Source organism: Cervus canadensis, chromosome 8 (genome assembly GCF_019320065.1).
Source record: "Cervus canadensis isolate Bull #8, Minnesota chromosome 8, ASM1932006v1, whole genome shotgun sequence".
NCBI lineage: Eukaryota > Metazoa > Chordata > Mammalia > Artiodactyla > Cervidae > Cervus > Cervus canadensis.
Genome location: NC_057393.1, coordinates 28,563,967 through 28,590,859, shown reverse-complemented (window position 1 = coordinate 28,590,859; position 26,893 = coordinate 28,563,967). Strand labels below are relative to the sequence as shown.

Here is a 26,893-nt window from a genome sequence, read left to right as displayed (position 1 = left end):
CCCTATAGAGCTATATACATATGCCTTTCAATACTTTAAAATACTTGAATTTATTTGCCATGTTATTCCTAAATACTCTTTTTTCAGAGTAGTCATTTATCAATATTTTCTCTTTCAGTTATCTTGTCCTTGGCAGTGCTCCGGCATAAGATGTTTACAGAACATGGTGCCCATAACTGAACAAAGTGCTCCAGGTGTGGTCTTAATGCTTCAAAACAGAGTAAAACCATAAAACTGTATTCCCCAGACACTACTCTCTTTAAGCTGCCTAACTTTAGCTTTTTTGGCAACCATATCACATACTGCCTATGAAAAGTTGCAGGTAGTTTTCACATGAATGAATTTTGAGTCTTCATTTTGCAATAGTAGTAGTAGTAGAACTTAAATTTTTTTTTTTTTTTTTTCATTTATTTGGCTGCACTGGGTCTTAGTTGTGGCACCTGGATCTTCGTTACAGCATGTGAACTCCTAGTTGGGGCATTTAGGATCTAGTTCCCTGACCAGGGATGGAAACTGGGCTCAGTGCATTGAGAGTAAGTAGTCTTAGCCACTGGGCCACCAGGGAAGTCCCTTTAAAAAAAATATTCAAGAGTATAACTTTTTTTTTTTAAAAGAGTATAACTTTTAATTAACTTTATTATATATTAGGTAATGTGCTGAGTTCTGAGGACATAGGGATGAGTAGGACAAAGAATCAACATACTAGAAACATAAGACCAATTGTGTTGACCTTATGGTCAACATAAGGTCAATTGTGTTCATACTGAATCCCCATCTCTCGGGCATAATTATCTGCACACGGTTATGTGTGCTGTTTGTTGAATGAACAAATGAGTAAAATATACAGTGGAAGATTTCCCTATAAATGAAAAGCTATTTCCCTATTTATTTTATAAACTCTGATATTTTGTACAAGTCTGTCACTTTTAGCACAACCCTAGTGTTTTCGCATTTTACAGTAAGCTGATTTCCAAAATAAATTTGTACAGTCCCCTTTAAGGCCAAACTAAACATTACATGCTTTATTTGCTGGATGGCCATTATATCTCACCATTAAAGACCTTTTGGAAGTACCCATTTAACCCTGAAAGCAGGGCTTACATCTCAGGGTTAGCAGTAGCCGGCTATGGTTTCTGAGTGCTAAACACCCGAGAATTTCCTGAGTCGAGTTCTATTAGACTCTGACTTATAGTGGGTTAGAATAAGGTGGAAGTATGGCGCGATGACTTAGGACCTTGAAACTCTGCATTTCAGCATGAAGCTACTGCTAGGTGACCATAGGCCCAGCATCTCAGTCGAAATCCGTCCCTCAGACGCCAGACATAGGAATTTGGGGCCGGGGGGGGGGGGTCCAGTTCTCTGTAACAAGTTAGGGAGGCCTAGCGTTTCTGTCCTCTCACAGCTTTTTCCAGTATTTGGGCTACAGGTGAGGCACTGGTCGCCATCTTGATATCAATTGCCAGGCAAATCGCCACTGGCGTCGCTCGGTAACCACGGAGACACCGAAGCCCCTCCCGTTTCTCAGCTCTAGAGGCTGCAAACTACGATTCCCATACGCTGATCCTCTCTACTTGACGGTCAGTTGTCTGTATTTGGCTTGGGAGCCACCGCGACCCTACCGCAGTGAACCGCGGGAGTTGCAGTTCGCGGTGTGGCGTCACTTTTTGCTTCAGGAAGCTCCAGAACCACAAATCCCGTGAGCCAGCGGGCAATACGCACGCGCAAAGGACAACTTGTCCTCCCTGGCCCCCCTGCCTGTGCCTGAGAGGTAAAGAGGGCGGAGGAAAGGAAGAGGAGGCGGGATTCGGGCGCTGCGTTGGCTGCGGCCTGGCACCAAGGGGGCGGCCCCGGCGGAGTGCAGACCCAGTGGCCCCTAGCGATTATGGACCCGGCCGAGGCGGTGCTGCAGGAAAAAGCGCTCAAGTTTATGGTGAGGAGAAGGTGCAGGCCGGGGAACTGTGGAGGCGGTGCGTTGGCGGCGTCGCTGAGGCTCGGGCCTGGGCCGCCTGCCCGCTGGAGGAGGGCGCAGCGAGACCCTGGGCCGAGGCCGGCGGCGGGGGCGGCTGGAGGGACGGGACGGGAGCTCCTGGGAGGTAGGAGGGGTTGCGGAGAGGACCCGGGGGTGGGGGCAGCAGCTCCGCCATCTTGTGGATGAGAGGCCAAGTGACAGCGGGAGCTTAATCGGGGAGGGGTCTCTGGGGCGCGCGGGGCCCTGGAGAGTAAGGGGCGTAGGGACAGTTACTGAAGAGCTGAGGAGGCCAGGAGGAGACGCCGTGAGGCCGCTGGCAGGGCCTTGCCGGTGTGAGGGTTACGGGTGAGGCCCTGGAGAAGAGGTGCATTCAGTAGTGGGGAAGGGGAACGCTGGACAGTGGGAGGAAAGATACTGGGAGTGGGAGGTGGGTGGGAAAAACGGACAGGGCTGGATGCGGATGGATCTAAAGTAGAGCAGAGAGTGGACAGGTGGGAGACTTATAGTCTTGTAGAGTGAGGTGGAAGAGATAGCCATTGACTTAAACGTACAATCCCAGCTTGGCCAAACTAATGTTGACAAACTCTGGAAAGAACTAGGCCTTACTTAGGAAGGAAAGGACTGGGGATCGGGATCTAGGACTGTGATGACAGGCTTTGGGAAAGAGAAGAGCTTGACTAGATGCCAGAATTACGAGTATCAGGAAAGGGTGTACATCCTCTAGTTTGAAAGAAGACAGAAGAGGTTCACTGGTTAGGGAAACCTAGGTACAGGAGATTAGGGGCAAAATTAATATCTAATAGGGTAAAACAAAACTTAATGCAATATTGTAGAGACAGTAAAATGTGGAGACCAGGTGCAGTATCACTTTTTGGGAATGGAAAGGCTGTGCAGATTAACATCCAAAGACTCGTAAGAAGAAATAAAATCACTGGAGAAATTCAGGAGATAAAAGGGGGAATGCAGATAGTGGAGAATAATAGGAAATGTCAGGGTTAGTAGTTACTTAGGAGTTTTAGGTTGAAGCACAGCATAAACTTGGATTTTGTGGGTGTGTTTTAATCCCTTGGAGTCTAGTTCTTTAACTTTGTATCATGTTTTTCTTTTTTTGATATGTGTTTGTTTAGCAAATTTGTATAGCTATTTGATGCATTTAATCTGATGCTTCATTTGTATATCCCAGATGTAAAACCAGACTGTGGTTACAGCTAAAGAATGATGGGATGCATAGACTTCTTTGTCTTAACTGGTGTCCATAGGGACCATTGATATTATTTGAAGTCTATTTGCTTTTTCAGAAGTAATTGTAACCTGTCACTCCAAATCTTTATTTCTTTTGTTAGATAGTTGTTATTTTGTGTCCTTGCCTTAGATACCAAAACAAATCTAAACAAACCATGGACACTAACCTAATTGAATTTAGGCTTTAAACTGCTGCGTTTACAAGAGTATCGTTTCAGAGTTTGGTCAAATTTACTATAACTTTATTTATTTTGTATTAGTGCTTTCTAAAATGCCTAAAGTTCAAGTGTATCTTTTACAAAATTCTATTAGACCTGAAGAAAGTTCTTAGTTTCTGCCCAGTGTTGAAATTCTAAAATATTAAGAGGCTTCGGAATTGTTTTGGACTTCAGAAGTGAGATGAAGTTGCTTTGTATGTACAGCTAGCTTCTAAATTTAAGTAAGAAAAGTGACAGCTGCTGATTTTTGTTTTTCTGCTTAGAGGTTGACTCAATCCTAATTTTGACACGTGTCAGATTTATGGAATAATGTGGTTTTAACAGATCATAAAGGGACCTTATGAGATCATCTTCTTTACTCCCCGATAGACCTCAACCTAGGAACATTTTCAACCAATTGATCTCTGCTTTGTACCAGTGAGTTGTTTTGATAATGGTCTCCTGATTGAGTTAAAGTTGGAGCTAGAGATGGCCATGAGTAGTTTGAAGCTTTTGGGACACCACACATTATTAAATGTTGAGTCAGTTTCCATAAGGAGAAACCAGTTTTTCTTCAATTTTAGTTACTTTCATTTTTGACCTTGCCTGCTGTTATGGCTGCTGTTTGAGAGAAGGCCAACTGGAAAAGGGTCACCAAGAATGACACCTTAATAACTGAAACAGAATGGAGAGTTAAAGATTTGGTATTCTTTTTCAGCTCAGTGCTGTGCTTCGTCGCTCAGTTGTATCTGATTCTTTGAGACCCCTTGGATTATAGCCTGCCAGGCTCCTCTGTCCATGGGGATTCTCCAGGCAAGAATTCTGAAGTGGGTTGCCATTTCCTTCTCCAGGGGATCTTCCCAACCCAGGGATTGAACCCAGGTCTCCTGCATTGCAGGCGGATCCTTTACCATCTGAACCACCAGGGAAGCCCTTTCCAGCTCAGTAACAGTCTTATTATAAATCTAAGTCACAACCTGCCTTTGGTCCCATTTACCCTGTTATAACATGTTTCTTTACTTAGTCATTTGAGATAGGAAGATATTTTATTTGTGCTTGCACCTGGTAATTAATGCACAGTACACATGGAAAAGACTATCCTTTTAATCAGATTGAAATTTTTGTATAGTATTTGGCTTTATTTTGTCCTTATCCTTTCCCTCAATTGTGAGGTGTGAATGACAATTTTTGTACAGGATGCCCTGATTTCTATAGTTTAAGAAAATATAAAATTTTGTTTAAAATAGCAGCATGAAATAGATATTCTCTTTTATGAATTTTGCTCACTACTGTATTGATGTAGTAATTTGGTTAATTTTTACAATAAAACCTCATCAGTGAGACCGATTCAGATTTGACCATAAGTCACACATGGTCTAGACTTAAAGTTTATCTTTGAATATCTGTACTATATCTATATCTGTCTATCCTTCTGTATTTTATCTATTTGTATGACAAGTTGAGGGATGGATTTGAAATTTATTTTTAAATGGACAGGATAAACTGGTCCCAGGATCTTAGAAGTAGGAAAATTTGACACATGGATGAAGTAATTTCAGGAGGTATAAAATAGTTTTTTTATTGATAGGTAAGTGAAACAGTGTAAAGGGTAACTTGCTGTGTCACAAACATAAATCTTTCATTGACTGGTGCATTTTCTGTTTTGCCTGGTGTTGGCTGGAATGTTCAAAATTGCCACAATTTGGCTGGCCCAAAATGGCCACAGTCTCTCACGGTTGGCGACTGTCTGCGAGTTCAACTGGCAATAAGGCCTTCTTGTCCTCCTTTCTCCACATGGCCTTCTTTTGGATTTCCTTAAAGCATGGTGTCTGGGTTCTAAGAAGGGGAGCATTCCAGGAGATAAGAAATAGAAGCCAGCCAATTCTCTTAAGTCCTAGGTTTGGAAGTTGAGCTATTGGTTAAAGACAGTAAAGGCCGACCCAGAGTTAGAGGGAGGGAAAATAATCCCTCCCTGTAGACAAAAAGAGTAGCATGCATGAACAGAGAGAAGGAAATTGCTGGGGGCCAGGACCTTTTGAGACTGGCTACCATAGATGCTGTTCTAGTTGGATGCTCAGGCTAAAAATACAGATGGGATCAGCCATGTTTGTGGCTATTAATACTTGGAATGCTTTGGAGACATCTCATTTTTGAGATTAACTTCTAAAAACTATCGTGATCTCCTGCATGACTTAATAATGTTACTGTAGAGATAATACTGGATTAATTGATATGATTCAGGAAACTTTATTTACTTGAGAACCATATATCTAAAAACAAGAAATTGCATTTTAAAATAAGTATTCAGATTTTTCACTGTGATGGACTTTTCTTTAAATCAGTGAGATTGATTACCAGCTGGTTGGATAACATTTGAAGCTAGTTCTTAGTTTGTCAGAGTTTCTGTATATTAATATCTCTTGCATGCATTCTCAGCAACTCTTTGCGACCCCATGGACTTCAGCCCACCAGTTTTTTCTGTCCATGAAATTTTCCAGGAAAGAAGACTGGCATGGGTTGCCATTTCCTACTCCAGGGGGTCTTCTTGGCCTAGGGATCAACCTCGCATCTCCTGTGTCGCTTGCATTGGCAAGTGGATTCTTACCTGTTCTCAATTTAAATTATCCTTCAGTTTCTTTTCTGAATACTCTTATATAGGCATTGGAGTATGAAATTACAAATTAATGATAATTCTTTGTGTTCATTTTCTTGACTCATGTTTGTGATAGATGTACATAGTAAGTTACTGAAAGTGAATTACTATGTGGAGTAAAAATTCTACTTTGAATGATTGCCAGAAATTTTTTATTGCTAAATTAGAAAGTGAACTTTCAAAGGAGACTACTTATTATTCATATTATTTATGTATTTAAATCCTTAAAGAAGGAAGCAATTAAGAATTTTTTTCCCTTTCTAAAGGGAGATGAGACATGATGTAAGATCTTGATCATGTATAGATAAAATTATTTGAGGTAAATAGCATTATAATTTATAAAAAGCATGAATAAAGAAAAAATAATCTTTGTGGTATTAAAGTATTTTAAGATACCATGTGCTTTCTAGCAATATTTTAATACAGCATGAAAGTGCTTTCTAAATGTATATAATAAGAATTCATTGTGGATGAAGTAGAAAATATTTACCAGTGTTTAACAGTCTTGGTCACTATAAAGAAAACTGCCTTCTCAATAAATCAAATCCATCATCTTAACATCAGCAGTGGAGGAGGGAGACAGTCTCTATGGGAAAGGTCCACCTGATCTTACCACTTCAACTAGTATTCTACTAGATTCACCTTGTGCTGAAGGAATCGCTGGATAATTTCCTTTAGTTTTCCGAAGTCTGATTGAAACTAAACTAGAACATTTTACAGAAGACTCAGAGATAGCAATAGTGGAATAGGTACTGAGAGTGATGTTGAACGAAGACTATGATTTGTTCCCTGGGGCACTACCACCATAGTTCCTGGATTGCCTTTGTGCTGGCCAGGGTGGGGATGAGGAGCAGAGGAGCAAAAAGTCACAGAACTGGGAGAGAATTCCTGTCTGCTTAAGGTAAACCTTTTGAGTTGGAATTTCTTCTTGATTTCTTGCTCCTTTCTGAGATTTGGCTCTCTTTTCAGGTACACTTGTCTTTCTGTTCCCAGGCTTGTGACCTGATTCTGTCTGTATCAATTATAGGATAAACACAGCAGAAATGGGAGGGTTTTGTTTATTTATTTTTCTTTGTTTTTAAAAAATATGATCAGCCATGAATAGCTAATATGTATTTATTTGGTGTTTACTAGTTGCTATTCTAAATTCTTTACATATACTGTTGTTTAATTTAATCTTCCCAATGGTTCTGTAAGATATATTCAGTACTATTGTTCCTCCCATGTTTGGATGAGGAAACTGATTCCAGAGAGGTTAAGTAACTTGAGCAAAGTCACTCTGCTTAGCAAGAAGCCCGAGATCAAATCCTGGCAGTCTGACTTGAGACATACACTGTATTTCATCCCTGAGGCTCAGAGAAACAGTGGAATAGGATGGCATATTTCTTTGCTGGCAAAATGGACCAGAGTGGAGAATTACTGTCCAGGTTTATATACAGATTTTCTGATGATTTGAATTATTAGGAAATGAAGTTGCCACAGTATCGTTGTTATCGATTGGCTATTGCTGAGTGATAAACTCCACAATATGTCACGGCAGTATAATGATAGATACTTATTCTCAAGAACATCTGGGTTTGCTGAACATTGGATGAGAGGCTGAATTTTGTTGAGTTTCTCTGGATTTGGCTGCTCACTCAGGACTGTTTCACATATTTTTCTGAGACTGAGACTGAAGAGACAGTGACTTCCCAGGCTGAGCTGTCCTTATAGCTATAGTAGAGACGCAAGAGAGCAAGACCACTGGTTCAAATGCCTTTCAGTCATTGGTTGTATGGTACCTGCTGATATTCCATTAACCAAAGTAAGTCACAGAGTCAAGTGAGGAGGTGGGAAAGTATACGCTGCCCATAGAAGGAGTGGAAGAGAGAGCAACTTGCACAATAATCTACTGTAGTAATAATAATCTATAATAATCTAATATACTCGATTTGTAGAAGAATGGTAAAATGCTTACTCTTAGAACTATTGTGTTGGTGCTATTCTGACGAGCACTTTCTCGTTTTGGTTGCCGAATGACACCTAATGCAGTATGTCTCTCTGTATTATGTTGTGTAGGAAAAAAAGTGTTAAAGAAATAATCAGAATCTTGACTTTAATCCACAGTGATAACCGGAGAAGTTCACCAGTATCACAACACTGTTTTTCGGTACTTGGGAAAGATAAGGTCGATGTGGCTCCAGCAGCGTTTGTAACAGAATGTGAAGCAAGGTCACGCATAGTGCCCTAGCAGCTCCCTTGTTGTTAGGGTTAGAGCTCTTAATAACCCCTTCTCTGCATCTAAACTGAGGGCTGCGAGGATACTTTCTGATGTCTGGGAGACTTTCAGGCTTTCTCTGAAAAACTGTGGAAACAGAATTGTAGCGTGTGGATAATGTTTTTGCAGCATGGATGCATAAATCCTTGTACCTCTCAGGAAGTAGGACACTAAACTGTTAATGTGGTTACTTGTGAAGTGGTGGATTATGGGTAATATTTCAAAAATTTCATGCCATCTGAAGATTTGTTAGGAAACACACAGCACAGAAAACATTACTTAGGTTGTTTTTCTTTTTCCTATGTTCCTTAATGTTTTCTACATTTTTGACAGTGAATATGTATTGTTTTTAATCAGATAAATTAAAATTTAATATATTTAATGTTTATGTTTAAACTTTTAAAAATGTATATATTTATAAAACAAGTACCCCAATGAAGACCTGTACTTGGTCATGGAGTGCAGTGTAGCAGGTGTACTGGCCAGTGGATTGGCAGTGATGGCTTGAATAGATATCTCACTCACCTCATTTTGTTAACTGAAAAGTCTTAACTGTTAGACTTGCCTACTTAAAAAGGATCTTTCTCTCTCCCATTCCATCCCCCCAAGTTCATTTTAAATTGTAAACTGCTATGTATAATGTTAACACAGTTGATAAATTATATTACTTAAACTGCTGTATGTATCTAAACTTCACTGGAAGTTTAGAACTCTATGGTTCTCAATTGTTTTGGAGCACTGCATTTTCCTGTTCAGAAGTACTTGGCAAAATTAGTGAGTTGACAACTGGAAATGAGGCCATGGCAGTTGGCCTGCACCATGATTTGATAAAAATATAAACATAATCTGAGTGCACAACATGTTATGTGTGGAGGGAGGTGGTTATGGGGGCAGGAGGAGATGAAGACACAAAGTTAAGTAAAACTTCTGTCTTCTCTAGAACTCCACAGTTGGTTGAGAAGACAGGCATTTATAAGTATCTCTTAAGGGACACTTTGGTAAGTGCCAAAGTAGAGGTGCAAAGTGCTATAGAATTTAAGGGAGGGGAAATTAGCCTTAACTGGGAAGAGCTTTGGAAGGTTTGAAGAAGAAAGCTTCATATTGGGTCTTGTGGAATATATAGATTTTGCAGACTTGTTTCTGAGGTGGCTGTTCCAGGAAGAGGGAGTAGTTTGGGTAAAGGCCAGAAGATCAGGAGATGGTCAGCACAGTAGTAGATACACATGATTTGAACATAAGGTGGCATAGCAGACAAGAAGGAAAAGAGACTGGGAGGCTAGGGAGTTTAGATTGAATCCAGTTTGTATTCAAGAATAATATTCTAGTGTACTTGGTATATGTCTGTATAAGGTTTTTTTTTTTTCTATTTATTTTTATTAGTTGGAGGATCTATATAAGGTTTTACTGAAGTAAAATAATTATACTTTTTAAAGAAATCAGAAGAATACAGTCCATTGAATTTTTACACAGTGGTCACTTCTGCGTAACAGTTATCTAATACCTATAGATTAGTTTTTGCCTTTACTGATATTTAACTTCATATAAGTAGAATCTTTCCAGTATATATACTAGTCTGGCATCTTTTTTCCCTCATAAGGAGATTCATTCAGGTTACTGTAAGTGTAGTATGTTCATTCTTGTTGCTGTGTCGTATTCTGCTGCGTTAATTCAGTTCAGTTATTTAGCCATTCTCTTGTTGATGGATGTTCGGGTTATTTCCAGTTTTTGGCTACTGTGAGTAATCTTATACATGTCTTTTCTTGAAAATATGTACATATTTCTGTTGGGTATATACCTAGAAGTGGAATTGCTGGGTCTTAGGGTATTTTTATCTTTAGTAGATTCTGTGAATTTTTTCCATTTGATACTTTCTGCAGCACCATATGACAGTTTCAGTTGCTGTACATTCTTGTAACATTGATTTGCTATTGTCCGTCCTTACTTCAGCCATACTAGTGGGTGATTGATATTGTCAGACTTTTAATTTGCATTTCCTTAATAGCTGCTGTAATCAAGTACCTAAAAAATTATTTAAGAAGGTTCTTAACTTTTTTAAGTTTATTGGCTGTTTAGATATCCTCTTTTGGGTCTATTCAGGGCTTGGTCTTTTTTTTTTCTTTTTTAATTGTCTGCCTTTTTCTTATTGATCTATTCCCTATATTCTGGAAAATACAGTACAGATCTTTCATCAAATATATGGTTCTTTTGTGGGAAAACAGTGTGTGTTTTCAAATTTTTTCATTTAAGGAGTCAGTAAAGAAAGTCACACGATTTTGTGACTACAGAATAGCTACACAGCATTTACAGAGTTACCAGTTTTTTTTGCTATACTACCAGTGCTTGAAAAAATAGCACCACTGTCAGCACCATCATTTTATAAATGAAAAAAAGAGCTTTTTAATGCCATAGAAATAGAAAACACATAATCTCAGAGTAAAGGAAACTCTTTGAGGTAGGGAGAATAATGCCCCATCCCCTGAGCCCCCATTCAGGACAGTCGAATCCCAAGAACCTGTGAATATGTTAAATTACAGGGCAAAGGGGATTTAACAGATGAAATTTGGTTGCTAATCAGCTGACTTTATTTTTTTGCAATACCACGTGGCATATGGAATCTTAGTTCAGTTTCTTGACCAGGGATCCAACCTGTGCCCCCACCTGCAGTGGAAGTAAGAGTCTTAACCACTGGACTGCCAGGGAAGTCCCTCAGCTGACTTTAAAACAGGGAGATTATCCTGAATAATCCAGATTGGGCCCAGTGTAATCACAAGGGACCCTAAATATGTAAGAGGGAGGCTGAAGAAGAGGTCAGAGTGATATGTGAGAACTCAATCCATTGTTGCTGATTTTAAAGAGGGGGGAAGAGAACCATGAGCCAAGGAATGTGAGCAGCCCCTTGAAGCAAGAAAGGATAAGTTAAACCTCCAGACAAGAACATAGGCCTGCTGAGACCTTGATTTTTGGCTCAGAGACCCATTTCAGACTTCAAAATTATAGGACTGTCAAATAAAAAGTTACTGTTGCTTTAAGCCACTCAGTGTGTGGTGATTTTTTACTGCAGCCATGGAGAACTAATGGGGCTTCCCTGATGGCGCAGAGGTTAAAGAATCTGCTTGCAGTTCAGGAGACACTGGTTCAATCCTGGGTCAGGAAGATCCCCAGGAGGAGGAAATGGCAACACACTCCAGTATTCTTGCTCAGAAAGTCCCATGGACAGAGCTGTGAACTACAATCCATGGGGTTACAAAGAGTCAGACACAACTGAGCGACTAAGTGTGCGCATGTGCAAACACACACACAAACACACACACACAGCAAACTAATACATCTTTGATAGTTACCCTAATTGGAGTGTGTGTATACACACTCCATATATGTATACATACATATAATATCACTATATTTTTAGTGTTTGCTAACTACCAGTGAAGTTCATTCTCTTTCTCCTAATGTTTTATTTTGAATCAACTCAGAATTACAGAAAAGTTTAAAGTACAACACAAATGACATTTTTTCCTGAACCATTTAAGAGTAAGTTGTCACATCATCACCAAATGCTTAATGTATACTTTCTGCAAACAAGGACATTTTTTATAACACAACCATCAAAATTCAGAAATTAATGTATTTCTGAATTAATTGTAGATCTAACCCCTTAGACCCCATTCAAACTTTGCCAGTTGTTCTAATAATGTTCTTTGTAACAAAGGGATCTAATCCAGAATCACGTATTGAAATTAGTCGTCATGTCTTCTTAGTCTCCTTCAGTCTTGGAACAGTTCCTGTCTTCTTTACCTTCCATGACTATGGCACTTTTGAAGATTATAGACTATTTTGTAGAATGACCCCTCAATTTGGGTTTATCTAATGCTGTTTCCTTATGATTAAATTTGTGTCCTGTATTTCTGTCAGAAATACCACAGAAGGGTTGCTTTGTTTTACTGATTGCCTCCTTTCAGGTGACGTGTAACTTTTGTCTTGTGACTTTTTTTACTTGATTAAAGTGGCTTCTGCCAGTTTCTTCTTTAAAGCTAATGTTTTTCTCTTTGTAGTAAGTGTGTTATGGGAAAAGTACTTTGAAACCATGTAACTAATTCTTTATCAGATTTTCAACCTATTTATTTCTAACAGAATGGGTTTATGAATTCTTGTTTTATTTGATGGGTTATAATACTATCATTATTTCTTTTGACAAATTGTTCCCTGTTTGGCCAGTGAGAGTGCTTTCAAAGTATTTTCTTTGTCTTTTTGATGTATTTCTATCATTCTTTGAGTATTTCATTGTTTTCTGATATAAGATATTTTAGGCTTACCTTGTACTTTTTTTTGCCCCAGCCCTGAAATCAGTGTTTTCTCTCTCTCTCTCTCTCTTTTTTTCCCTGGTTTCTTTTAGTAGACAATAATACACAGAAGTCAGTATCTGAGTGTTAGTTACACACATTGCTGTGGGAATGTCACTGCTTCCAAGTCCTCTCACTGGACAGAGGTAGGGAATATATGTATGTGTAAACATGCATACACACACATGTGCACACATACTTACATTGCTTTTTAAATTTTGTCTATATATTTATTTAAAACCACGAGTTCACATGGGTATCTCCAATTTTAGTCTAACACAACAGGATTCATTCAATAATTTCCTTTCTATAATTGTAACTCCCTTTTCTGTTGGTAAGTTGGCACTCATTATCCTCAGCATATTTTCTTAATCTTCCCTCTATGTGACCAATCTCTTCTGTTGCTGCTATTACTGACACCCATCATGTGAATGCCATCCTTACCTTATCAGGCTCCAAAATCCCATGTCAGGCTGCTGTCTCTAGCTACCTGTTGGAACACCTTTCTCATTTCAGGCTCTGGTACTGTGCACTGAGTTGCTCTCCTCACTCCATTTGGACTCTAGCACCCTGTGCAGGGCTACCAAGGCTGCCATATTCCTGTGTAGATATTTTCTTTATCTTGCTGAGGTTCTGACATCCTTCTGTAGGTCACTGCAGATTCCACCATCCCATCTCATGAACCTAACTAAACTGAATACAGATTTTTCATTTTGCAAAACCGATACTCTGTACCCATTAAACAACTCTCCGTTTTCCTTTCCTCCAGTTTGTGGCAATCACCATTCTACTTTGTTTCTGTGAATTTCACTATTCTAGATACCTCATTTATGTGGAACCATACAGTATTTGCCTTTTTGTGACTGGTTTGTTTTTCTTAGCATAATATCCCAACGTTCATACATGTTAAGGCATGTGTCAGAATTTCCTTCCTTTTTAAGTCTGAATAATATTCCATTGTATGTATACATCACATTTTGTTTGTCCATTTATCTTTTGTCAAATACTTGGGATACTTTCACCCTTTGGCTATCTGTGAATAATACTGCCGTGAACATGGGTCTGCAGATACCTTTTCAAGACCCTGAAATGCTTTATTTTACCTTTTACATTTAGATCTACAGTCTGTCTGGAATTTTTGTGTTTGGTATGAGGTATAAGACAGAATTCTGTTTTGTTTTGTTTTTCCTCTGTTGCATTGCAGGGTTACTTTTGTCATATATCACCTGTCTGTATATGTGTGTGGGCTGTTTCCAGGACTTTTCTGCTCCAATGGTTTATTTATCCTTGTGCCAGTATCACACTTCCTTAATTACTCTGTTTTTATACAAGTTCTTGATATTGGGTACTGAATGTCCCTCAGCTTTTGCATGTTCATGTATATTGGAATCAACATAATATCCAAAACATCCTCCTGTGACTTTCGTTGGAATTTCACTGAATCTGTATATGTTTGGGGAGAACTGAGATCTTAACATTATTGATTTTTATAATCCATGAAAATGGTATATCTTTCTATTTTAGGGATCTGTAATTTCTCTGTGGGGGTCTTTATACATACATCTTTTGTTAGACATATTCCAAGGTATTTGATGTTTTTAGATGCTAGTTTTTTAATTTAATTTCTGTTTTTGCTGAGTGTAAAATTTTTTTGAATCTGAAGTCCATGGCCTCCATTTAGTATAAACACATGGGAGTAGTTTTTTCTGAAAGGTCTGTATTTTACATTTGAATCTGATTCCTACCGGGGGCGATACAGCAAAGAAAATTAGAAGACATTTTAGTTATTTGACTTAGAGTGGATTAGACTAGGAACACAGAGCAAACAGGCAAGGAGGCTACTTTAAGGCTATGTAATAGTTTAGGCAAAAAGCTGTGTGGGCTTAAGCCGGGGCAGTCAATACGGAAAGAAGGAAAGATATTCAAGGAATATTCTGGAGATAGAATGAATAAGGTTGCCTGGAGTAGGATAGGAGAAAAGAAAGAAAAGAGAAGAGTAAAATAAGCCTTGTTTCAGGCAGTGTTGGTTGCTCAGTCGTGTGCTACTCTTTGTGACCCCGTGAACTGTAGCCCGCTGGGCTCCTCTGTCCATGGAATTCTCCAGGCAGGAATACTGGAGTGGGCAGCCATTCCTTTCTGTGGGGGTTCTTCCCGATTCAGGGATTGAACCTGGGTCTCCTGCACTGCAGGCGGATTCTTTACCGTCGGAGCCACCAGGGAAGCCCTCGTTTCAGGTATATTTAGGGCAATTAGTTAAAGGGAAGGTTGGGCTTCCCTGGTAGCTCAGACAGTAAACAGTCTGCCTGCAATGCAGGAAACCTGGGTTCGATCCCTGGGTGGAGAAGATCCCCTGGAGAAGGAAATAGCAACCCACTCCAATATTCTTTGCCTGGAGAATCCCCTGGACAGAGGAGCCTGGGGGACACAACTGAGAGACTAACACTTTCACTTGCCATAGCAGTAGGTATGGCAAAACAGGTATTTGGTGGATAAAAATACTGGAGTAGCCCTTCACTTTTTAATAATGAGACTAAATTTAAGATATTCACATAGGCAAATGTGCAAAAATGGGCAAAATAATACAATTTCTGGGATTTAGAAGGTGGAAAGTTGAATGATGGGGTTTACTAGATGCTGTTCTATACTTTTCTGAAATTTTGAAATTTTCTATAAGAAGAAGTTAGAAAAGAAAGATGTATCTTAATAGAACTGAAGCTCCCTGGACCACCTCTACTCAAATTCCTTTATGATAGAAAGATCAGGATTCATCTAAATGTCATGTAAGTTCATAATCATTGTCTGTTATACTGAGAATAACATTTTAAATCAAAGTCAGCCAGATAAGGAGGCACAGAGCTACGGAAGCTTTACTTGTTGAGGTGGGCCAAGTGCTTGGATATAGCTAGGAGCTGAGGAGAGGAAATTTAGCCAGGCACATGGAACATGGTATCTGTGGGCAATTGAAGCAAATCTGAGGATCCAGGGAAGTTTATAAGGGCAGGATATAATTTCAGAGGGTGAGAATAGTGACAAGGAATCTGGGTGCAGATAGTCTGGAGAGATCCAGATAGGCAGACAGCATCAGTGAGTACTGAAAAGAGGCAGCAAGTTCCCCATTTCAAGCTTGGGCTTAAAAATAGAACTGGAATACCCAGCAAGGAACTGAAGAAGTTGGCCTACTCATTAGCACTCATTAGCCCACTGTAGTAGCACTATACTTTATTAAGCATAAGAATTATTTGGAGAGCATGTTAATATGTAGTACAGATTCTCAGCTCCTCTTCCATCCACTTTTGTAGGCCTCAGGAATCTTTATGTTTAACAGGCATCTCAGTGTTTCTGATAGAGACATTTCTCTGATCACATTTTGACAAAACGTCTAGACCACTGTGTCCTGTCCAGTGTATCAACACAGAGGCAGTAGGGGAAATATTGTGACTACAACCAGTGTAAAAGGTGAAGCCTTGTACGTGGGGAACATAGCAGGAAGGCTGAGCTATCTGGATTCAAGTGTGGAGGCAGGTCGTAATTATTCTATAGTTCAGTTCAGTTCAGTCACTCAGTGGTGTCTGACTCTTTGCGACCCCATGGACTGCAGCATGCCAGGCCTCCCTGTCCATCAACCAGCTCCTGAAGCTTGCTCAAACTCATGTCCATCGAGTCGGTGATGCCATCCAACCATCTCATCCTCTGTCGTTCCCTTCTCCTGCCTTCAATCTTTCCCAGCATTAGGGTCTTTTCCAATGAGTCAGTTCTTTGCATCAGGTGGCCAAAGTATTGGAGTTTCAGCTTCAGCATCAGTCCTTCCAGTGAATATTCAGGACTGATTTCGTTTAGGATTGAGTGGTTGGAACTCCTTGCTGTCCAAGGGACTCTCAAGAGTCGTCTCCAACACCATGGTTCAAAAGTATTGATTCTTCTGTGCTCAGCTTTCTTTATAGTCCAACTCTCACATCCATACATGACTACTGGAAAAACCATAGCTTTGACTAGACGGACCTTTGTTGGCAAAGTAATGTCTCTGCTTTTTAATATGCTGTCTAGGTTGGCCATAGCTTTTCTTCTAAGGAGCAAGCGTCTTTTAACTTCATGGTTGCAGTCACCATCTGCAGTGATTTTGGACGCCCCCAAAAATAAAGTCTGTCACTGTTTGCATCTTTTCCCTATCTATTTGCCATGAAGTGATGTGACCAGATGCCACGATCTTAGTTTTCTGAATGTTGAGTTTTAAGCCAACTTTTTCAGTCTCCTCTTTCACTTTTATCAAGAGCCTCTTTAGTTCTTCTTTGCTTTCTGCCATAAGTGTAGTGTCATCTGCATATCTGAGGTTATTGATATTCCTCCCAGCAATCTTGATTCCAGCTTGTGCTTTATCCAGTCCAGCATTTCTCATGATGTACTCTGCATATAGGTTAAATAAGCAGGGTGACAATATACAGCCTTGACATTCTCCTTTTCCTATTTGGAACCAGTCTGTTGTTCCATGTCCAGTTCTAACTGTTGTTTCCTGACCTGCATACAGATATCTCAAGAGGCAGTCGGGTGGCCTGGTATTCCCATCTCTTTAAGAATTTTCCAGTTTGTGGTGATCCACACAGTCAAAAGCTTTGGCATAGTTAATAAAGCAGAAGTAGATGTTTTTCTGGAACTCTCTTGCTTTTTCGATAATCCAGCAGATGTTGTCAACTTGATCTCTGGTTCCTCTGCCTTTTCTAAATCCAGCTTGAACATCTGGAAGTTCATGGTTCATGTACTGTTGAAGTCTGGCTTGGAGAATTTTGAGCATTACTTCACTAGCGTGTGAGATGAGTGCAATTGTGTGGTAGTTTGAGCATTCTTTGGCATTGCCTTTCTTTGGGATTGGAACGAAAACTGACCTTTTCCAATTATGTCAGTTAAATCTCAATAAAGCTGGAAAAAAAAGAGTAAAGGCAGAATGAGACAAACTTCATGGTGGAGGCTTGAAATCTTTTTGAACTCTAATTGATTAGTAATAAGTTGGCTTCTAAAAAGAATTTACTTCTGGGTACTGTTTGCAGCTGGAGTAGTTGGTGAACCATAAGGGAAGAAAAATTAGCAAGATAATACCGTTTATAAGAGTTATATCTAGTAGAAGAACAATAGCAACATCCTCAAACATGGCTATTCTAGGTATGTTAAAATCACATCACAATAAACTGGTTGTAGATCGTTCTAACATTACTTTATTGTTAATATTCTATGACCCTATCATATGTGAAGATAAATGACAACAGACTACTTCAACAACTGTTTTATACAGTTCTTAAGGTAACATCTTGAGGTAATGTCAAGGAATGAAGGAAGAAATTTGAGAAATCACTGAAGTGTTCCTTAAAGCAATAGACATAACTGAATGGTAGGGAAATTTATGATGAAAGATTAGTCTCTTGTACAGTTACATAGATCGGAGTTATTCTTTTGAGCAGGGTCCTCAGGCTGAGGACAGAGCCACAGGCTTGCTGGGTAGTGAGAAATTGTGTCTGAAAATGCCCTTTTATCTTCATCTCTTGGATTATAAGCACCATCAGCCATCTTTAAAATAGAGGAAGATGTATAATTGGATACAAGTAAAGGAGGTAAATGTGAAGGGACTTTCTAGGCCTTCAGGATATGGTGATACTTTTACCACAAAACTCTAACACATAATAATTCACACAAACTCCCAAGGTTTGTTGACTATACATTCTACCCCATTCATTTTACTGTTTAAACATGTATATATTCATGTCTGCTGTGTATGACCAAAGAACATTTTTGGTTTTAGTTCTTTCTTTAAAAAAATTAACACTTAGTAAAATTAACTTTTTTTTTTAGTGTACAGGTCTCAGAATTTGAACACATATAGATTCATACATATTCATATAACCAGTACTGTCAGGATATACAACAGCTCCATCATTTCCCCCAAAACTCCCTTGTACTGTCTCCCCATCTCCCTAATTCCTGGGAACTGTAATCTGTTCTACCTCATTTTAGTTTTATTTTTTTGTGAATGCCATTTAATTAGAATCATACAATATATAATCTTCTGGTACTGACTCTTTTACTCAGCATAATGCCTTTTTGATGATTCATCTAGGCTGTTGCATGTGTCAATAGTTCACTTCTTTTTATTGCTTAGTAGTAGTTCATTGAATGGATTGTATCACATTTTGTTTATCCATCTGTTGAAGGACATTTGGGTTGTTTCCAGGTTTTGGTTATTATAAATAGAGCTGCTGTTAATTTTTTGAACATGAATTTTAAATTGTCTGGGGTAAATTTGGAGGGGAATTGCTGGGTCATATGGTTAGTGTTTGTTTAACTTTGTAAGAAACTGCCAAGCTGTTTTCCAGAGTGTGGCTGTACCATTTCACAATACCACAAGCAGTATATGAGAGTTCTAGCTCTGCATCCTTGCCAGCATTTGGGATTGTTGATATTTTTTGTTTTAACCATTCTAACAGGTATATAGTAGTATCTTACTGTGGTTTTAATTTACATTTCCTTAGTACATGCCTCAGTTCTTTTTTTTTTTTTTTTTAATATTTATTTATTTGGCTGTGGCAGGTCTTAGTTATGGCATGCAGGATCTTAGTTCCCAACCAGGAACCAACTTGTGCCCCTTGCAGTGGAAGTGTGGAGTCTAGCTACTGGAACACCAGATATGTCTCTACCCTATACTTTTAAAAACTAAAGCAAAGTAAGTGATAAACAGTCATGATGATCATGATCATTATCAATCATTATCAGTAAAGAGATTTACTGATCTCTTGTTCTTGGTATAATTTTGAAAAACTTGCTTATTCAGGGAAATAATTTAGATAGTGGAAAGGAGGTCATTTCCTTAGTAATGTATTTGTTTGGCCCCCTTCTACTTTTTCTCCCTTCTTCATAAATCATCCCAAGCAGAAGTTTGTATTATAAGAAGCAAACCAGATGATTGCTAGTTAAATGTTTAGTGTTTTAATAATTTTATTTATGTATTATTTTTGGTTACACTGGGTCTTCGTTGCTGCACCTAGGCTTTTCTCTAGTTGCAGCTAATCTTCATTGCTCTGCTCAGGCTTCTCATTGTGGTGGCCTATCTTGTTGTGGAGCACAGGTTCCAGGTACCCCGGCTTCAGTAATTGCAACATGTGGGCTTAGTAGTTGCAACTTGTAAGCTATAGAGCCCATGCTGAGTTGCTCCATGGCATGTAGAATCTTCCCGGACCAGGGCTTGAATCCATGTCCCCTGCATTGGCAGGCAGATTCTTATCCACAGTACCACCAGGGAAGTCCCTAAATGTTTATAGTGTTTTAGTTAGTTATTAGCTTAAGGTCAAATTTGTTTAATGAGTAAATGTGGAAGAGTTACTTTCTTTACACTTTGAACACATACTTACTGATCATTGGCATGCCACTCCCATTTTATGAATCTGGAATGTAATTTCTTTATTTTTTAATGACCATATATGTTTATAATTATTGAATCTTTGTTTTGATATTAGGTGAGTCAGTACTTTACTTTGATACCAAGTCCTCAGTTAGGAAATAGCCTCTTGATTAGAACTTGTTTTCCTAGGAAAATGTAGTCCACTTGCAAGCCTTTTCCAGTAATATATGCTGCAAAAATAGTCAAGTAGTGACTCAGGTTTAGTGTTGAGCGTAAGTGAGAAAAGATGACTTAAGTAGAGGGACACTGATACATCTGTTTTTGAGATTGCAGTTAATTATAGTGACAGCTTAGAAGATCTACTTCATTGTCTCCTGGAATCTTGCTCAACTTTACAAATTTTACATGATTTAGGTTAGAAACAGACAGTATAAAAGTTAGTCAAATGAATTAATTGAAAAGAATCTTGCCTTATCAAATCATGCTTCTAAAGGTTTTTCATACCCTCCAGTCATGTTCAGGTGTGACATTTTGAAAACAAGAATAATTGTTTCATTTTTTATCAGAATTTGAGAATAGAAACTCCTTTTATGCAGGTATGTATCATCTTTGATTATACGATAGTCTTCTGGATATCTCCCTCTACTTGACTCATACCAGCTGCATCAATAAATTATGTGATCTTTGATGTGTTTGTATGTGGTCATGTTAAGAATTTTTTCTTAAGTATTCTTAAATGTGTTTTACCAATATTTTATGGAAAAATACTCATAATCTTTTGAAAGCATTCATGCTAAGAAGAATTAGAAATTGATATTTATCTCATTTGGAACTCATTCTCTTTCAATGTATCTTTAAAGTGTAGGTATGAATAAGAATTCATACAATAGGATCAACTGAGACTTTGATTTAAGTATATTAGAAATTGTATATGGAAGCCTGCATAAGATACTACATATTGTTTTTTTTCCAAAGAAGCTTCTTTAAATGGTTCTGTTAAGTGTAGGAATGTTCTGATGATTATCTTTTTAATTAAAATGAGAAATCTTTGTTTAAAGTGGCATTCTTTTTTTACGGCCTGTTACAGTCTCTGTAACAATCATTTCTTAAGTCTGAATGTTTTATTTCCAGGAATCCATTTATATAAAACTATGTTTAGACTTAATTAAGGAACGATTCTTACAAAGCTTGTAAATAGCCAGGAAAAAAGGGACCGAAGATAAAACTGACATTCACATTTAACAAAATGATTGTTACAAGGTATGTAATAAGCTATAAAAATACAATAAATCTCTTTTTATAAGAGTTCATATTTTTTGATCCTTGTTTTCAAGGGTATTTAAGGAAAGCTCTGCAAAGTGACATCTGTTTTGCTGAATGGACTAGTGAGAACTTCTTTTGTTTCTAACTGATAATACAGGAGTTCTACCTGTCTTCTTTGTGTGCTTTCTTTGAAATACATTCTAATCAGTTAAGATAGGGATGTAAATTTTATATTATGCAATAGTGAAAACAAGACCTAGTTCTCATCTCACTTGTACTACTTTCTAGAAGTCAGAAAAAATTTGGGCAAGTTACTGAACCTCTCTGAGTCTCATTTTCCTCATCTGGAAATCAGTGATAGTATTTGTCTTCCTACTTCAAAAAGCTGTAGTGAGGACTAGGTAAAATTACACACAGTGAAAATATTTTGGAAGTTATATATAAGACTGTGAACATTCAAGCTACCTTTCTTAATCTCTCTAACCTTGAGTTCTGGTAGTAGTATTAATAGTAATAGTAAAATAACAATGGCAGAAAACACTTAGAGCTCAGTATGTACAATGTAGAGTTCTAGGCACTGAACATTAACATACATTAACTCATTTGATCCTCTCACCTGATTAAGTATGTATTGTTATTATCCCTGGTTTGATGTTAAATTACTTCATTGAAAGCATACAAACAAAACCTTGTGTGTACCAAGACCCAGGAGAAAGGAGCAATGACACCACAAGAGACTGACCCAGACTTGTCCATGAGTGTCCAGAAGTCTCTGGCAGAAGCATGGGTTGGTGGTGGCCTGCTGCAGGTTGGGGGCACTGAGTGTAGCAGTGCATGCATGGGACCTTTTTTTTCCTGCATGGGACCTTTTGAAGGAGGTCACCATTATATTCATTACCTCCACCATAGTTTGGACTCAGGTCAAATAACAGGGAGGGAACACAGCCCCACCCATCAACAGAAAATTGGATTAAAGATTTACTGAGCATGGCCCTGCCCATCAGAACAAGACCCAATTTCCTCCTCAGTCAGTCTTACCATCAGGAAGCTTCCATAAGCCTCTTATGCTTCTCCATCAGAGGGCAGTCAGAATGAAAACCACAATCACAGAAAACTAATCAAACTGATCACATGGACTACAGCCTTGTCTAACTCAATGAAACTATGAGCCATGCTGTGTAGGACCACCCAAGATGGACGGGTCATGGTGGAGAGTTCTGACAAAATGTGGTCTACTGGAGAAGGGAATGGCAAACCACTTAAGTATTGTCAACTACAAAAAAAATGCTGGGCTGGAAGAAGCACAAGCTGGAATTAAGATTGCCGGGAGAAATATCAATAACCTCAGATATGCAGATGACACCACCCTTATGGCAGAAAGTGAAGAGGAACTAAAAAGCCTCTTGATGAAAGTGAAAGAGGAGAGTGAAAAAGTTGGCTTAAAACTCAACATTCAGAAAACTAAGATCGTGGCATCTGGTCCCATCACTTAAATGGGAAATAGATGGGGAAACAGTGGAAACAGTGTCAGACTTTATTTTGGGGGGCTCCAAAGTCACTGAAGATGGTGACTGCAGCCATGAAATTAAAAGACGCTTACTCCTTGGAAGGAAAGTTATGACCAACCTAGATAGCATATTAAAAAGCAGAGACATTATTTTGCCAACAAAGGTCCGTCTGGTCAAGGCTATGGTTTTTCCAGTAGTCATGCATGGATGTGAGAGTTGGACTGTGAAGAAAGCTGAGCGCCGAAAAATTGATGCTTTTGAACTGTGGTGTTGGAGAAGACTCTTGAGAGTCCCTTGGACTGCAGGGAGATACAACCAGTCCATCCGGAAGGAGATCAGTCCTGGGTGTTCATTGGAAGGACTGATGCTGAAGCTGAAACTCCAGTACCATGACCACCTCATGCGAAGAGTTGACTCATTGGAAAAGACCCTGATGCTTGGAGGGATTGGGGGCAGGAGGAGAAGGGGATGACAGAGGATGAGATGGCTGGATGGCATCACCAACTCGATGGGCATGACTTTGAGTAAACTCCGAGAGTTGGTGATGGACAGGGAGGCCTGGCGTGCTGCAATTCATGGGGTCGCAAAGAGTCGGACACGACTGAGCGACTGAACTGAACTGAACTGAAGAGCATTGCCAATGACTGAACAACAAAGGCGTTTGCCATCTGCCTCTATGGAGATGCACCCGTCCCTTATAGCTCAGTTGTTAAAAGAATTCACCTGCAATACAGGAGACCTGGGTTCAATCCCTGGGTTGGGAAGATCCCCTGGAGAAGGAAATGGCAACCCACTCCAGTATTCTGGCCTGGAGAATTCCATGGACTGTGTAGTCCGTGGGGTCGCAGAGTCAGACACGACTGAGTGACTTTCACATTCTATGACATTGAACCCCATGCTGCTATAACTGTTGACCTTCAACAATCCCTGAGGGAGTTCAGGGTGGAGTGAGGCACTCTGTTGCAGGGAATCTGGTGGGACAGGTCTTTAGATAGTTGGATGTTTTTAGAAACAGATTTTATGATCTCAATCCTTGCATCTCCTCATATCTAGAGAAGCACTAAATCCCTTCATGGTGACATCAGATCCAAGGCAAACCATTCAGTACCTCAGTAATCCAAGTCTGTGTCCCGACTAGTAATGCTGAAGAAGCTGAAGTTGAATGGTTCTATGAAGACCTACAAGGGCTTCTAGAACTAACACCCAAAAAAGATGTCCTTTTCCTGAAAGTAGGAAGTCAAGAAATACCTGGAGTAACAGGCAAATTTGGCCTTGGAGTACAGAATGAAGCAGGGCAAAGGCTAATAGAGTTTTGCCAAGAGAATGCACTGGTTATAGCAAACACCCTCTTCCAACAACACAAGAGAAGACTACACATGGGCATCACCAGATGGGCAATACAAAAATCAGATTGATTATATTCTTTGCAGCCGAAGATGGAGAAGCTCTGTACAGTCAGCAAAAATAAGAACAGGAGCTGACAGTGGCTCAGATCATGAACTCCTTATTGCCAAATTCAGACTTAAATTGAAGAAAGTAGGGGAGACCAGTAGACCTTTCAGGTATGACGTAAATCAGATCTCTTACGATTATACAGAAATAGATTCAAGGGAATAGATCTGATAGAGTGCCTGAAGAACTATGGACAGAGGTTTGTGACATTGTACAGGAGACAGGAATCAAGACCATCCCCAAGAAAAAGAAGTGCAAAAAGGCAAAATAGCTGTCTGAGGAAACCTTACAAATAGCTATGAAAAGAAGAAAAGCAAAAAGCAAAGGAGAAAAGGAACGATAAACCCATTTGAATGCAGAGTTCCAAGGAATAGCATGGAGAGATGAGAAAGCCTTCCTCAGTGATCAATGCAAAGAAATAGAGGAAAACAATAGTATGGCAAAGACTAGAGATCTCTTCAAGAATATTAGTGATACCAAGGGAACATTTCATGCAACGATGGGCTCAATAAAGGACAGAAATGATATGGACCTAACTGAAGCAGATGATATTAAGAAGAAGTGGCAAGAATACACAGAAGAACTATACAAAAAAGATCTTCATGAAACCCAGATAATCAGGATGGTGGTCACTCACCTAGAGCCAGACATCCCAGTGCCAAGTCAGGTGGGCCTAAGAAACATCACTACGAACAAAGCTGGTGGAGGTGATGGAATTCCAGTTGAGCTATTTCAGATCCTAAAAGATGAAGCTGTGAAAGTACTGCACTCAATATGCCAGCAAATTTGGAAAACTCAGCAGTGGCCACAGGACTGGAAAAGGTTAGTTTTCATTCCAATCCCAAAGAAAGGCAGTGCCAAAGAATGCTCAGACTACTACACAATTTCACTCATCTCACACACTAGCATAGTAATGCTCAAAATTCTCTAAGCCAGGCTTCAACAGTATGTGAACTGTGAACTTCCAGATGTTCAAGCTGGTTTTAGAAAAGACAGAAGAACCAGAGATCAAGTTGCCAACATCCACTGGATCATTGAAAAAGCGAGAGAGTTCCAGAAAAACATAGACTTCTGCTTTATTGACTATGCCAAAGCCTTTGACTGTGTGGATCACCACAAACTGTGGAAAATTCTTAAGAGATGGGAATACCAGACAACTCGACCTGCCTCCTGAGAAATCTGTATGCAGGTCAGGAAGCAACAGTTAGAACTGGACATGGAACAACAGACTGGTTCTAAATTGGGAAAGGAGTACATCAAGGCTGTATATTATCACCTTGCTTATTTAACCTATATGCAGAGTACATCATGAGAAATGCCAGACTGGATGAAGCACAAGCTGGAATCAAGATTGCTAGGAGGAATATCAATAACCTCAGATAGGCAGATGACACCACCATTATGGCAGAAAGCGAAGAAGAACTAAAGAGGCTCTTGATGAAAGTGAAAGAGGAGACTGAAAAAGTTGGCTTAAAACTCAACATTCAGAAAACTAAGATCGTGGCATCTGGTCACATCACTTCATGGCAGATAGATAGGGAAAAGACGTAAAGAGTGACAGTTTCTATTTCCTGGGGCTCCAAAATCACTGCAGATGGTGACTGCAACCATGAAGTTAAAAGACACTTGCTCCTTGGAAGAGAAGCTATGACCAACCTAGACAGCATATTAAAAAGCAGAGACATTACTTTGCCAACAAAGGTCCGTCTAGTCAAAGCTATGGTTTTTCCAGTAGTCATGTATGGAGGTGAGAGTTGGACCGTAAAGAAAGCTGAGCACTGAAGAATTGATGCTTTTGAACTGTGGTGTTTGACAAGACTCTTAAGAGTCCCTTGGACAGCATGGAGATCCAACCAGTCAATCCTAAAGCAAATCAGTCCTGAATATTCATTGGAAGGACTGATGCTGAAGCTGAAACTCCAATACTTTGGCCACCTGATGTGAAGAACTGACTCATTGGAAAAGACCCTGATGCTTGGAAAGATTGAAGGCGGGAGGAGAAGGGGAGGACAGAGGATGAGATTGTTGTGTGCCATCACCGACTCAGTGGACGTGAGTTTTAGTCAATTCCGGGAGTTGGTGATGGAAGGGAAGCCTGGCGTGCTACATTCCATGGGGTCGCAGACTCAGACATGACTGAGCAACTGAACTGAACTAAGGGCATACAGTTGGAGAAATATGGCTTTGAAGAGTAGAAGGAGTGGTATCAATCCTTTTTCAAATCCATAGAAAAATTGAGAAAAGCGTAATGATCCTCCATATACCCCTCACCTTGATTGACCAAGTGTTAACGTTTGCCAAATTTTTTGCTTCTCTGTATAGCTATACTTGTCTATATATAGACATCATCATGATATTTCATCTCTACTATGCTCGTATTTCTTGAGAACACAGTATTTGTCTTTCATAACCACAATGCAAGACCCTACTGAGGTGATTTAACAGTTTAACGTTTTATTATTCAATTTATTTGTTGTCGTTCCTTCACTAAGTGGTGTCTGACCCTTTGTAACCCCATGAACTCCAGCACGCCAAACTTCCCTGTCCTTCATTATCTCCTGCAGCTTACTCAAACTCATGTCCATTGAGTCAGTGATGCCATCCAACCATCTCATCTTCTGTCACCCGCTTCTG

General features: G+C 39.4%; 1 protein-coding gene across 10 annotated transcripts in view; it reads left to right on the top strand.

Moving 5' to 3' along the window:
- Positions 1–1,767: 1,767 nt before the first annotated feature.
- The window catches only part of BTRC (beta-transducin repeat containing E3 ubiquitin protein ligase), a 168,332-nt gene continuing 143,206 nt past the window's right edge, over positions 1,768–26,893 (top strand). For 5 of the 10 annotated variants that reach the window (XM_043475671.1, XM_043475670.1, XM_043475669.1 and 2 more), the window contains exon 1: positions 1,769–1,930. In XM_043475671.1, the coding sequence (XP_043331606.1) occupies positions 1,883–1,930 (48 nt within the window). In that variant the 5' untranslated portion in view covers positions 1,769–1,882. Of the gene's footprint in view, positions 1,931–1,956; positions 2,094–2,311; positions 2,334–26,893 lie in introns of those variants that run through there. The other 5 variants (XM_043475667.1, XM_043475666.1, XM_043475662.1 and 2 more) reach the window with 3 other exon arrangements.